Genomic DNA, 12,170 nt, shown 5'->3' on the forward strand with positions numbered 1-12,170 from the left:
GAAGGCGGTTTCACTTCATGGAGAAGGAACATGGAGAAGAAAATACAGCAACGCCAACGCCAAGCTTTTATGGGAGGCTGAAAATGGAGAAGGCACTACTCAACAGTCCACCGAAGAAAGCAAACCGCCGGAACACACGCCATCACACATGACCTTCGACGGCTCGATCAAAACCGCGCTTCCGAAGCACTACTTCCTCCTTGCAGAACAACTTGCCTCCCAAGGCACACACGCACCCGTATTTTTCGTCGTGCGCCCAATGTCCGCCCTCCCATGCTACGAAATGACTGCGAGAGCCGTATCCTCGTTTACACCTGAACTCTCAACCCACCTCATCTCGGCCACACAGGTCTCCTCTGGCACACTTACCTTTCCCTTGACGAGCGAAGGATAGCAGCCACGATCTTACCGATGAGGACAGCGCCAGCGTCCAGGAAGAAGATTATAGAGGCTGTGAAGTGGTATGACACCCGGGGCTTCAAGTTGAGTGTTCATCAGCGAGCGCGGTTGTAGTAAGATAACGTCCTTAACCGGCTCGTGTGGGTTTGGCCAGGCCAAGACTGCGAGGGCCCGTCTGTGTTTCTTAGATGCCTACTAAATTCAGCCAGGGAGGATGGATTTGAGACTGACTTCCCGTCGCTGCATGGAGGTGACCACATGAAGAGCTTCAGGCCGAATGGTAATCTGGGGTGGGGTACTGGCAGTCTTGTTACCAGCGATTTGGGCAGACCTGATGACTTTGTCGAGCGAAGTCATGAGGACGTGAGACTGTCGCATTGTAAAAATTGGAAGACAATGAAGTCTGCCACTGAAGTCACGAAGGTGACGCGGCGACTTGCATGACGTGCTGGCCTTGCCGGAAGCTGAGGCTGTGTATCCCGAATTGTTCGAGTTTGAAAAAGGTAAAATTTTGGAGTTAAGTTGGAAGTTACACGACACTGACCGCCATACGGCTGCATCAACTACAAGCGGCAACGTCACCGAGGTCCTGCTGCAATGCCAAAACAGCCACAGCGCGATCTGGTGGGCCAAGATACGATATGTTCGAGGTAACCGGCCTGCATACCTACTTTTCATCCCAGGTAACCGGACGTATGAAGTGGAAGCAACTAAGGTCGGAACAAAGTACGAAGCGTTCGAGGGAATTAAGACCGCAACGAAACGTCCTCCAGGAACAGCAAGTTCTACAGCTGTATGTAGACTCTTCTTTTGTTTCGAAAGCCGGAAGTATTTAGGAAGAGCCTGAAGTTTTTGGGGATGAATCTAGAGTTACTGGCCATATAATCGGGAATGGACGATCGGTGGATAGCTGTCGATGATTGGAAGGACCAGCAGTTTACAGCCACTGTAGCGGTAGATGACTTCGGTGTGGGATCTAATGACGCGAAGGGAGAGAGGAGGCGAGCGTCATCCTGATAGAAGAGAGCTTTGTCGAACTTAGGGAGTGGACAATAGAAGCGATGGATGAAAGCTTTGGTAAGTGACCATCTGGTAAACACGAGCTAGCCCTAAATTGGTAACGACCACCCACTAAAGGAAAGGGCAACATATCATCCTGAGAAAAGAGACAGGTCAAAGGACCAAGCCTATCGCGCGTGAAACTTCGATCGGTGGAAGACGCATTCATCGATCAAGAGGGGCAAAAAGTCCCATTGTGTAGCACTTGACGTTTGGGATTGATGGACGAAAGGGATAGCAGGTATGTTTACGTCGAGTGCTTACACCAGAGCACATAAAAATGGGTCCGAGTTCATGCGAAAGGAGACGTGAGGATTGGACTGTACTCGAAACCAGAGTACAGCGGCAGGTACCTGTGGACTGGCCCAAGTGTGATGTCCAACGGGAACGTTGACCACGTTCATACAGATCTGTTCCAACAAAGCTTACTGAATTAGAAACGGGCGTACATGGAATGGAAATCTTAGCGATAGAAGTGCTCGCAACTTGAGACTGTGAGACGGCTCAGGTACTCGTGGACTTGTCTCAGCGTGGTGACATACGGAAACGTTGACTAAGTTCAAGCAGACCCGTTACAGGAGATTTTGCTGAAACAGAAACAGACATACATGGACCAGTACTCGAAATTCGAGACTGAAGTACAGAGGCAGGTACCCGTGTACGCCTGGAGGTATTCGCGAGTCCACCACACTAACAGTTTAGCCCGTTCGGGCAATCCCGCAACTTTTCCTACATCACCCGTTCAAGCCTTTCACGACATCGTGTCTCAGCTGTCAGCCGTCCACATGTGTTTAGCAAGCAAGAAAAGCTTCTAGCGCAGCGGTTCAACTTCCACATCAGCTTCTGCGCCTGCGGTGCGTCAAGGCCGGCGAGTGTGCGGCTGCATGGTGGCGTGCTTTTTGTGGAGAAATGACGGGTGTACGAAGAACCAACTTTCTGCAAGAATAGATACTCACGTCTCGAACCTCCTCGCTGCGCGCCCTTGCAGCTCTGTAAACGGGTATCACCTCACCCATCGACCTGAAACTATGATTCGTTATTCAAGTACAAGGCTCGATATTGACGGCAGCGGGTGTCATGCAGGTAGTTCCGCAGAGCTACCCGCATAGGAAACGGAAAGCGGTGAACTTGCGAGTTTTGTTGGGAGCTTCACACCTCGACTGCCGGGGGAGGAGTCATACCACGCTGAAACATGTGAAGCGGGCATGACATCCTTGGACCCTCGCTGCCACTGGACCCTCGCTTTGCTCGGGAGCGAACAGTCTAGCCAGCATGGTTCTTGGTGGTACAATATGATGGCTGCTTATCGGTGTTCCACCCTCGACACAAAGCGTGTGGCACGGCGGACGGATAGTGTGATAGCGCTCCTCGATGTTAGTGATGAGTACGTTTTAGCGATGTTCCTGGTGTGCTGGCTGCAGCTCAGGTTGAACGGACTCGCTTTTCGAGCGTCGAGTTCGTCGAGGTGTGGTGTCGAACAGCCCTTAGCGCCTCTCACTTCCCTGTCAAGTCTCATCATCTAGGCTAGTTCAGGGTTCAAGCAGTAACTTTTCGTGGACTTGCGCCATCATCAAGCCGATATTCTCACCTGCCTTGCGTCTGCCTATTCATCCCACCGCCCACATATCTACTCCCTTCTCCCCCTCTCACCATGTCCGCGCCAAACGACTCCCCCGCCCACCACCGCCACCCCGTCAACTCCACGACACCCGCGAATCCGCCTGTTGCAGGCGAGGCCACCGCTGCCCACCCTCCTGCCGGCAAGCCAGACCCCACCCTCGAGAGCAATGCCTCCCAAAGAAGGCTCTCCGCCCCCGGTCCCTCCGCCTCCGCCGAACTCTCCAGTCTTAAAGTAAAGCTCAAGGGCGCGCTGCGCCAGTTCCCCGACTTCCCCGCGCCCGGTATCTTGTTTGAGGACATTCTGCCCATCTTCGCGGACCCCAGCTTGTTCGAGGCGCTGATCCACGCGCTCGAGCTGCACATTAAGCAGACCTTCACCGAGAAGCCGGACGTCATTGTTGGCCTCGATGCGCGCGGCTTCCTCTTTGGCCCGACTCTGGCGCTGCGACTGGGCGCTGCGTTCGTGCCTGTTCGCAAGAGGGGCAAGCTCCCGGGTCCCTGCGAGACCGCTGAGTACATGAAGGAGTATGGTGCGGATTTCTTCCAGATGCAGGCCGACGCTGTGAAGCCGGGGCAGAAGGTGCTGATTGTTGATGACATCATTGCGACTGGTGAGCTTGAGCCTTCCAACTCGAACCTCAAGAATTGCTATGCTAATAATAATAGGTGGCTCCGCATCCGCAGCCGGTTCGCTCGTCGAAAAGCTCGGCGGCAAGGTTCTCGAGTACGTTTTCATCCTCGAACTCGACTTCCTCAAGGGCCGCGATAAGCTCAACGCGCCCGTTTACACGTTACTCTCTGGCCAAGAGGAGAAACTTGGCAGCAGCTAAGATTCCAAATACATATATCACGCTATAGACGAAGGGATAGGGGTTACATGGGAAGGCGTTCGCAGGTTCAGGGCACGGGTTGGAAAAGGTCCTGTGCCCATTCAACATTTTATGCATCCATGGATGGATGTGAATCTACACGCTCCGCTTCGTTGAGCAGTATTGCCAAGTCTGCTGCGGAGAACAGTATATACCAACATCATGTTACGAGAACATTCCATCATCGCAGTACCTTCCTGTTCGACCATTCTACGACACAGAAAAATTATTTTGTATTACCCCTCCATCTGACAGCACGCTAGCATGATCACGACAGGGATGGCCCGGTCATCGACACTTTCCTCCACATTCGGCAGCCCCACTGGCCCTGTCGACCTCCAGACGGGTGTCAACAACAAACGCGCAGATTATATCGCATACATTCTACACGTTTACACTCATCCATGGGTGTAACTACTTTTGCTCAATTCGATCAGAGTACATGACCATCTCTTAAGCCTTGAGGTGCGGCGAACCACCCGGTCTCATACCCCAGGCATTTATATCAACACAGCTACAACTTACAATAGTGTATTTCGCATAGCAATCTTTTGTTGGTCGCAGATGTCCACTTCACTCCCATTACTTGCTTTCGCTGCCGGACAGTTTGCTCCGGCCAAACCGCACAATGACTTCGCCTGACAGCGTCTGCGAAACAACTGAAGATGACGCAGGGTGTTGGTATGACGGAGTGCCGTTTGTACGTATCGAAAGCTCTTTAAATCTCATGCCTGGCGTTACACTGATAGATTAACAGTTCTCGGATAAGCTTTGTTGATAGTGTTTTTCAAGCGAATTATACCGATCACTGTCTCCACCACGATTAATGTTTCCATGCACTTCATTGATAATTTCTAAAAGAGGAGCATCTGAAGAGAAGAGTGTTATCTTGTCCCTATGGATACATGGCGCGGCGTTACAAACTCGCCACTCAGCAGCCGGGGCTGGGTCATGCAAGAGCGTGGCTTGTCTGTCCGAACATTTCTTTTCTCCGACATTTTCCGTCTGAAGTCAATACTAAGATCCGGGGCCGACGCCAAGCACAAGAAAACAGAGTGGCTCTGCACTATTAGTGATCAGATCTTACTGGAGAAGAGCAGTGATGGGGAACAATGGGAGCGTCAAAGAGAATGCGAGGTGGACAAGAACAACTGGATGAAAGAGTGCGAGTACAGCATCTTAAGAAAGGTGGCTAGTTCACCTACTGACGTGGAAACTGGACAGATCCTTGACATTTACGATCCTCATAGAATCTTAGGACGGGCACCTGCCGATCTCGAGGGTTGCGACCTTGGAATTTTGGAGGGGCTTGACATCAAGGGTTGGAGCGAGCTCAAGAGACATTTGCAAGCTTGGGATATTGGAATGGAGTCCGCTCGAACCTACCGTCGCTCAATCAGACATATGTCACTGGAGATGTCACAGTGATTACGTATCGTGGAGGTGTACTCCTTATGCTCATTGACCTTCCGAAAAGACAAACTTGTGGCCATCTCAGGCCTGGCGCAAACCGTAAGTAAACGAGTGGATTGCCATTGTCTTGCAGGCTTGTGGAGACAGGACTTGGAGCATCAGCTTTCATGGAAGGCTTACTTCCCTAGTCGTACTCCTGTGGAAGATGATACATGGAAGCCTTCATGGCCTTGGGCGGCAGTCGATGAAGAGGCCGCATTCAGACTGGAATCACTCGTCCAACAGACAGTGAGTTCGCTGTAGTCCCAGATCAGTTTGCAGCTGACTTCAAGCATCGATCCCAGTGAAATCACCTGGCTAGTTTGGGTGCTTGCTTACGCACATGAAAGATATAGGGCCTTTTGACTATCTGACGGCCTCCACAGACATTGTTGATGAGCAGTGTTTTATTTCAGAGCAAGGTTCTGCAGAGTACACTATCTCCATCCTTTGAGATCATCTGATAGAGACACGGTTGTCGAGTAGGAAGATGGATAGCTCCACCCGATCCAGGATCTACATATTTTCATTCGAGCAGTGAAGGCCTTCGAGCAGCCATATCTTGCTTGCCTCTACTCCTCCATCCAATTCCCCCGACATCCATGGTTTCGAGAGTCTGACTACCACCAGGCTGCATTTTCAGCCAGGCTCTTGCAAGCTAGATGCGAAAAATCAAGATGTTAATGAGGGTGGCAACACCGATCAGTCTGTATCTGAACATGTCTTCACAGATCTGACTTTAGAATGCATCTAGTGTATCAAGCTCGGTTTAGAAGTGCCAAGGCAGCTCCAGATTACAACATAGCTAAAGCAAATCCTTTAGCTACCTTTAACGAGCAGCAGGTTATCTTACGTAAGACGCTAGGACCCTGTCTTAAGCACAAGGAAGCATTCCCTATTCTTCATTAAGTTGACTCTAGCATCCTCTGCCGACGAGAGACAATCAGTGGAATGGTCATTCCGAATCCAACAGCGTGCCTCAGAGCTCAATTTTCAACAACGCCAGTCACTTAACCATAACCGTACTTGTCCATAGCCTCTGAAGAACGTGAAGGGGGTTTCTTGTACACGCTCGGAGAAGGGTTGAGGTCACCAGAAAAGACAAGATCAACGGTTGCCTGTCTTTACAACAATGTACATATTCAACAAGAAATACTTTATGCTATACACGATTATCGCAGAGTACAAAATCTCGGTGATGGAGGCTAATTGAACTGAGTACGCGACTCTCGATCTGGAGAGCGAGCAAGTAAGACCGCGAGTGTTATGCGCTGATGCGACAGGGATGGCTCCGCAATCGGACCCCCACCTTCCCCTTCCGTCAACGCTTCTTTCCCGTCGGCGGTTGCTGTCATAGCTCCGATGACACGCGGGGCCGACGATAATCTGCATTTACCTACCCAACACAGTCAAACTGTCCACACATGCAACGCATACTTCGAACTTCACAGCCTCTGCTCTCCTCTTACACATTTCGAACAGCCCCTGCATTTAGTTTGACAGCTTCACCGTTGCAATTGACTACGAGAAAGATGTCTGGAATCAAGATCGTTGCTACTAAGGAGGCTTGCCCTGGTGAGTACTGTGGAGGAGACATACTTGACGTTTGCTGACAAGAATGTAGTTGCAGGACCTTACGTACGTATACCGCCGACCCTCGCCCACGCCTTCGGGTGTTTCTCGAGCACTCTCTACGGCCCTATGGCCCGTAACGCACGTTGTATACAGCTTGCAAAGCGATTGAGGCAGGAATAGACGAAGGCTTCATATTCCTGACCCGGCTATCATGTCTCTCCAGCCATCGACAGCCTCTATATCCAACCCTCAGCTCTGCAACTCCCCCAGCACAACACAATACCATCACACCCTTCAAGAGCTACACCGCTGACACATCCCAGTCCCAGGCCATCATCGCGGGCCCGCAAGTCTTCGTCTCAGGCCAAATACCCGCCGACAAGACCGGCGCCCTGATCGAGGGCAACATCACCGACAAGACCACACAATGCTGCGAGAACATCGTCGCCATCCTGAAGGAGGCCAACACACCCGTTGACAAGGTCGTCAAGGTGCGTCATCGGATACATATGGGTCATCAGAGACGAGAGACGGAAGTTATAGGGGATGCATTGCTGATACGGGATAGGTCAACGTGTTCCTCGACGATATGGCGCACTTCGCTGAGATGAACGGCGTGTTCGAGAAGTACTTCGCACACAAGCCGGCGAGGAGCTGTGTGGCTGTTAAGCAGCTGCCTAAGGGTGTGCCCGTGGAGATTGAGTGTATTGCTTACAACGGTATGGGTGCGAAATTGTGAGTTGTGTGAGGGAGTGGCTGACAGAACGTAGGTTAAACAACGGTCGTATGCAGCAAGCTTAGGCTGACGATCATGTCAAGACTGAGCTGTAACGAAATAAAAGTCACTTCGAATTCGCATCTAGGCTTGAAAGCACTTACTCGTGTCTATGACAAACTGCCATACACAATATCCCTGACACCCTGCTAATTATCTAAGTCCATCTGTTGATTTATGATTGATATGCCTCTCCGCCCCCGCATCAAGGAACCTAATCGGTTGTACCATCTGGGGCAAAACATCTCGTCCATCCAGCCTCGCTAAAGATTGACAACAATGTAGCGAAATGACCGGGACAGTCGAATACGATGAAGACTCCTTCTGACCCAACGAAGCAGTCAAAGTCTCTGCAGACGAATCAAAGTACATCTTCCAATGATTTCGGACCCGCTGAAAGTAGCGATCTTTCACATTCTAGTAACGGGGGAAAGCAGGTAGGTGACACAACGAATCAAGGACATTTCGCGCACCGACGTTCCTTTGACGAAAGTATAGACAACACGTGTATGAAGATCCAGTGTCTTCTGCAGTTCGCTCGTCTTGAAAGTCTACGGTAAGAGATGTCCGCTTTGTGCGCGAGTTGTCTTGAGTGCATCATGCATGTAAGCGGGTTAGATGGTTGTACGAAATCATTGCAGTACGACATCCCCTTCCACCAATCTTTTCCATCAGCCAAACAATCCAGCGGTCATGTCTGAATCATATCCATGTGCGCTCCATTTGTCATCATCACAACCTCGACATGGTACCCTTCCATTTTCCCAATCCAGACGGCAACAACTCAGTTGCTAGCTGCAGTCGTTACAGGCCTGACAATACCGAGAGGCGCCTTAGAGAGACGACCACAGATGTGGGCCCGAGTGTAAGTAGACATTACGATCTTGCAGTCCGCAGAGTGTCGAGTGGACTTCCCAGTCGCGACTCCTACGACGAAGTCGAGCCCCGTGCGTAACTCGAAGTCAATGACTTCTGGAATCGGTCCGGGCCTGACACGCTGCGCCGCGAAAGGTTATCTTGGAGAACTCGGGCGGTGCGTAGCCTTTGCCGGAGCGAATGTAGATGGTTGGAACTTTGCACTTGTGGTCCCATGGTGCATTCCACCTTGATCTGTTCGTCATGGTTGAGTCGGACCGCTTGTAGCCAAGCTTCATTCTTGTTGGCAAGGAAGCTGTTCAGTGTGAGGGTACATGTCGAAATAGTCTTGATCATCAAATTCGTCCTGAGTAGGATGAACTCGGTTTCTTTCATACCTACAGATAGCAATAGAGGTATCCAAGTTGTGACAGCTCATCAGCCGGGACGAATCCACAGGCAAGGTTGCGTTCCAGATCCTCACCAAGTACGAAGGTTCAGATTCTCAGCCATACAGACTACCTTGCGTGCGCTTACTCGCCTGGTTCTCGTTGTGCAGATGCTGCGTGACATCGAGAGTGGTCAAGATGTGCTCATAACTCAGCTTCTCCTCCTTCCTGCTAGCCAACAGACGCGCGATCTTGAGGATGTTCTTGATCTGGCGACCGTTCATGTTCATGCGGGCAAGCTCGGTCAGCTGTGCCTCGGTGATCGTATGCTCTTGCGTCGAGTTGTTGAGGAAGTTCTCCCACACGGTCTTGCGCGAGTCGATCGAGAGCTCCTGGTAGTCGAGCGAGATGTGAATGCGCGACTGGAATGCAGGATCGAATGTTTCCACTCGGTTTGTTGTGAGGAACATGGTGCCTGGCGGTGGTGTTAGCAATAGTGTGCGGAAGCGGTCGGTCTCATACATACCTTCATAGTACTCGAGCACCCTCAGGAAGATGCTGACCAACTTGTTGCGCTCAAGCTCGTGCAGTGACCGCTGCTCGAGGAACACGTCGGCCTCATCAAGCAGGAGCACTGCGTTCCATCGACTGCACATTTCCAGGATGTCTTGAAGCTTGGTCTCGACATGACGAGGATCAAAGCCTAGGTCGCCCGCGCTCATGAGGTACAGCGGGACTTTCATCTCCTCGGCGACCGCCTCGCTCGTCAACGTCTTGCCCACACCTGGAGGTCCACAAAGCAGTATGATCATGCCACGACCCTTGCCCTCGATGACATCGTCGAACGTGTCCCGATTCTTACGCTGCGACTCGGTGAAACCTAGGATGAGCTCCTTCTGGTTCTTTGGTAGCACCAAGCGGTCGAAGGCATCCTTCTGCCACTCAATATCTTCAACACAATTGACGAAGAAGTTGAGCCACATCTTGTTTTTCAGACTGTAGCCGCGAAGCAAAGGTGTGCAGATGAGCTTCTGCTCGGTGGTGAGGGGCGCTGGCTGCGTGCTCTCGTCGTCTTCATCTGCAAAGCGACCATCGATGGGCATCCCACCGTCGTCTCCGTCGTAATCTTCCTCCTCTTGATGCTCCTCACTCTCGTCAACTTCCTCGCCATCTTCATCGTAATCATCCATCTCGCTGCCAGAATCGTCCGCGACAGCTTCCTTCTGGCTCAGTGGCGTAACGTACACAGCATTACCGGGGTTGAAACGATTCCAGCCGTATGTGTCGATGACGATCTACGCTTGTTAGTCAATGACTGAATTGTCTCAGTAGTCCCGTTACTCACCCGACCCTTGACGTTGTACTTGTCCTTCGTACCAAATGAGCCCATCCTCCAGGCAACGCCGTGATACGCACGATAGTTCGACCCGGCCAGCTCCTCTGCCTTAGCTCCGCGCGCGATGAGACGTTCGTGTACGGTCTCGGCATCATGATGATATTCAATTGGATATGCCTTCAGCGAGCCGATGGCGCGAGTACCAGTGAAGACAGGAACGCATACGTTCAGCTTCTGTGTGCCGAACTTTGTGCCGTCCCAGTCGATGTACTTGCCTGTGATCCAGAAGCATGGAATACCTTTCGAGTCCAGGCCGTAATGAGTTGTGTTCAGTGTCAGGGCTGTCTCTTGGCCGTCTTGACGCGAAAAGATCGTTGCCCCGGGCTGATAGAGAGTCCACAAGAGCTCGAAGTTCATAACTCGCTTGCTCATCATGTCCTGCGAAGTGTCGATCAAGCTCTTGAACTCTTTCACAAGGATGCCCTGCAACAACTCCGCATGCTCTTTGGTCGTTCGCTGCTCTTCCGTCGAACTGCCGAGCTTGCTGATGGCCGCTTGCAGCTCCGCCCACCGATGGATAAGAGGTTCGAACTTGCCTGAGAACTCCAAGCGGTTCAGACCGACTGTGACACCAGGGTAGTTTTTCAATACTCCAGCGAGCAACTTCTTCAACAGCGGGCTTTGCACGACGATCGAATGGACTGACAGTACCCTCCTGGGGTCATTGTAGACTTTGACGTTTCGAACCAGAAGAGCCCACTTCGCGGTCTCGTTGTTCTCTACAGGGTCGCCTATGTCTTCTGGAACCGTGTCCTGCCACTGAAACCGGCCTTTCTTGTCTTCCTTGCCTGAGTAGAGGTTCTTGAACCCAAGCTTCATACCGGGATCGAAAGGCTCGTCATCCTCTGCCTCTTCCTTCTTCCCCTGCTTGCCAATCTGTTTGCTGTCTCCGTTGATGATCACGTGCTTGACGCCGTTGGTGACTGTCTCGATCTGGGAGTCCGACTCATCTGAGCTAGACGAACCGGAGACCGATGATTCGCACATGCTGGGCGACATGGACGACTCCAAAAACAGGTAGCGATCGGTAAGCGGTGAGGGTGATGTAGGCGGCAAGCTTGCGCAACAAATCGCCGTGCTCCGTCTCGCACCAGCCGTGCCAAGGACAACAATGGAAAAGAAGCAGCTGGCTGACGGGGTGAAGATGGGCGCTGTAGAGAAAGAGACGCTGCAAGAAACAGGTGCGAAGTAGTCGAGGGGTCAATGTAGCGACGAGGCTGGCTTATGTAGCGACGAGGCTGGCTTATGTAGTGAAGGTGGCAGGCGCACGGCTGCCTGCTTTGCTGCCTGCTTTGCCGCCTGGTGTCTCGCTGTGATCTTCACCTTGAAGGAGCACAGCTCCCCACTGTGTTAGATGCTGCTACAGAGGACTAGCACGGCGCTGAGCTGTCAGACCAAGCGTCCACTGGGTGAGCAGCATCTGGTCGGTGAGGAGAGGGCGCTGACATGCGTCTCAGCCTGACCTTCACCCAAAGTCACCCAAAGTCGCCCAAAGTCCAGCAGAGACAAAGTCTTTCCATGGCCTCCTACGTCATCTCCGGCCATGTTGGCTGACTCAAAGAGCCGCACGTTGGTCGCACTTGTGCCAACTGAGGCGCGAATGTACTTCATCACAGCCGACGTGGAAGGGCGGTGCTAGGCTACAGCATGTGCACGTGCTAGAAGAGCCTGTCCCATGCACAACGAGGGTCTAGAGCAACAGCCCACGAACACTCCGTCCGATGGCGTTGACCATCTTTCCAGATGAAAAGCCGCTGATGGACAAGGTGTGGTGAGGCTGC

The 12,170-nt window shown here is 52.0% G+C and overlaps 5 protein-coding genes across 5 annotated transcripts; 3 read left to right on the top strand and 2 right to left on the bottom strand.

The window, feature by feature from the left end:
* Positions 1 to 497: 497 nt before the first annotated feature.
* On the bottom strand, positions 498 to 1,350 carry BU25DRAFT_211885 (uncharacterized protein). Its single transcript, XM_033701215.1, has one exon. It carries the CDS (start codon positions 1,075 to 1,077, stop codon positions 601 to 603), a length of 477 nt encoding a protein of 158 aa, XP_033556578.1. The 5' UTR covers positions 1,078 to 1,350; the 3' UTR covers positions 498 to 600.
* Positions 1,351 to 2,838: 1,488 nt separating this feature from the next.
* Positions 2,839 to 4,376, top strand: BU25DRAFT_211839 (adenine phosphoribosyltransferase). Its single transcript, XM_033701213.1, has 2 exons — positions 2,839 to 3,689; positions 3,745 to 4,376. Exons 1-2 carry the CDS (start codon positions 3,110 to 3,112, stop codon positions 3,906 to 3,908), a joined length of 744 nt encoding a protein of 247 aa, XP_033556579.1. The 5' UTR covers positions 2,839 to 3,109; the 3' UTR covers positions 3,909 to 4,376.
* A 58-nt stretch (positions 4,377 to 4,434) lies between these two features.
* On the top strand, positions 4,435 to 5,455 carry BU25DRAFT_211827 (uncharacterized protein). Its single transcript, XM_033701212.1, has one exon. It carries the CDS (start codon positions 4,845 to 4,847, stop codon positions 5,373 to 5,375), a length of 531 nt encoding a protein of 176 aa, XP_033556580.1. The 5' UTR covers positions 4,435 to 4,844; the 3' UTR covers positions 5,376 to 5,455.
* Positions 5,456 to 6,798: 1,343 nt separating this feature from the next.
* BU25DRAFT_415326 (L-PSP endoribonuclease family protein-like protein) lies at positions 6,799 to 7,832 on the top strand. Its single transcript, XM_033707513.1, has 5 exons — positions 6,799 to 6,974; positions 7,024 to 7,037; positions 7,298 to 7,465; positions 7,543 to 7,693; positions 7,745 to 7,832. Exons 1-5 carry the CDS (start codon positions 6,932 to 6,934, stop codon positions 7,747 to 7,749), a joined length of 381 nt encoding a protein of 126 aa, XP_033556581.1. The 5' UTR covers positions 6,799 to 6,931; the 3' UTR covers positions 7,750 to 7,832.
* Positions 7,833 to 9,109: 1,277 nt separating this feature from the next.
* Positions 9,110 to 11,388, bottom strand: BU25DRAFT_462929 (P-loop containing nucleoside triphosphate hydrolase protein; the record flags this gene model as incomplete). Its single annotated transcript, XM_033710561.1, has 3 exons — positions 9,110 to 9,468; positions 9,520 to 10,288; positions 10,339 to 11,388. The coding sequence occupies 3 exons, from the start codon at positions 11,386 to 11,388 to the stop codon at positions 9,110 to 9,112; spliced, it is 2,178 nt and encodes a 725-aa protein (XP_033556582.1).
* Between the last annotated feature and the right edge of the window lie 782 nt (positions 11,389 to 12,170).

This window comes from Macroventuria anomochaeta, assembly GCF_010093625.1.
Source record: "Macroventuria anomochaeta strain CBS 525.71 unplaced genomic scaffold BU25scaffold_45, whole genome shotgun sequence".
In the NCBI taxonomy this organism is placed as follows: Eukaryota; Fungi; Ascomycota; class Dothideomycetes; order Pleosporales; family Didymellaceae; genus Macroventuria; species Macroventuria anomochaeta.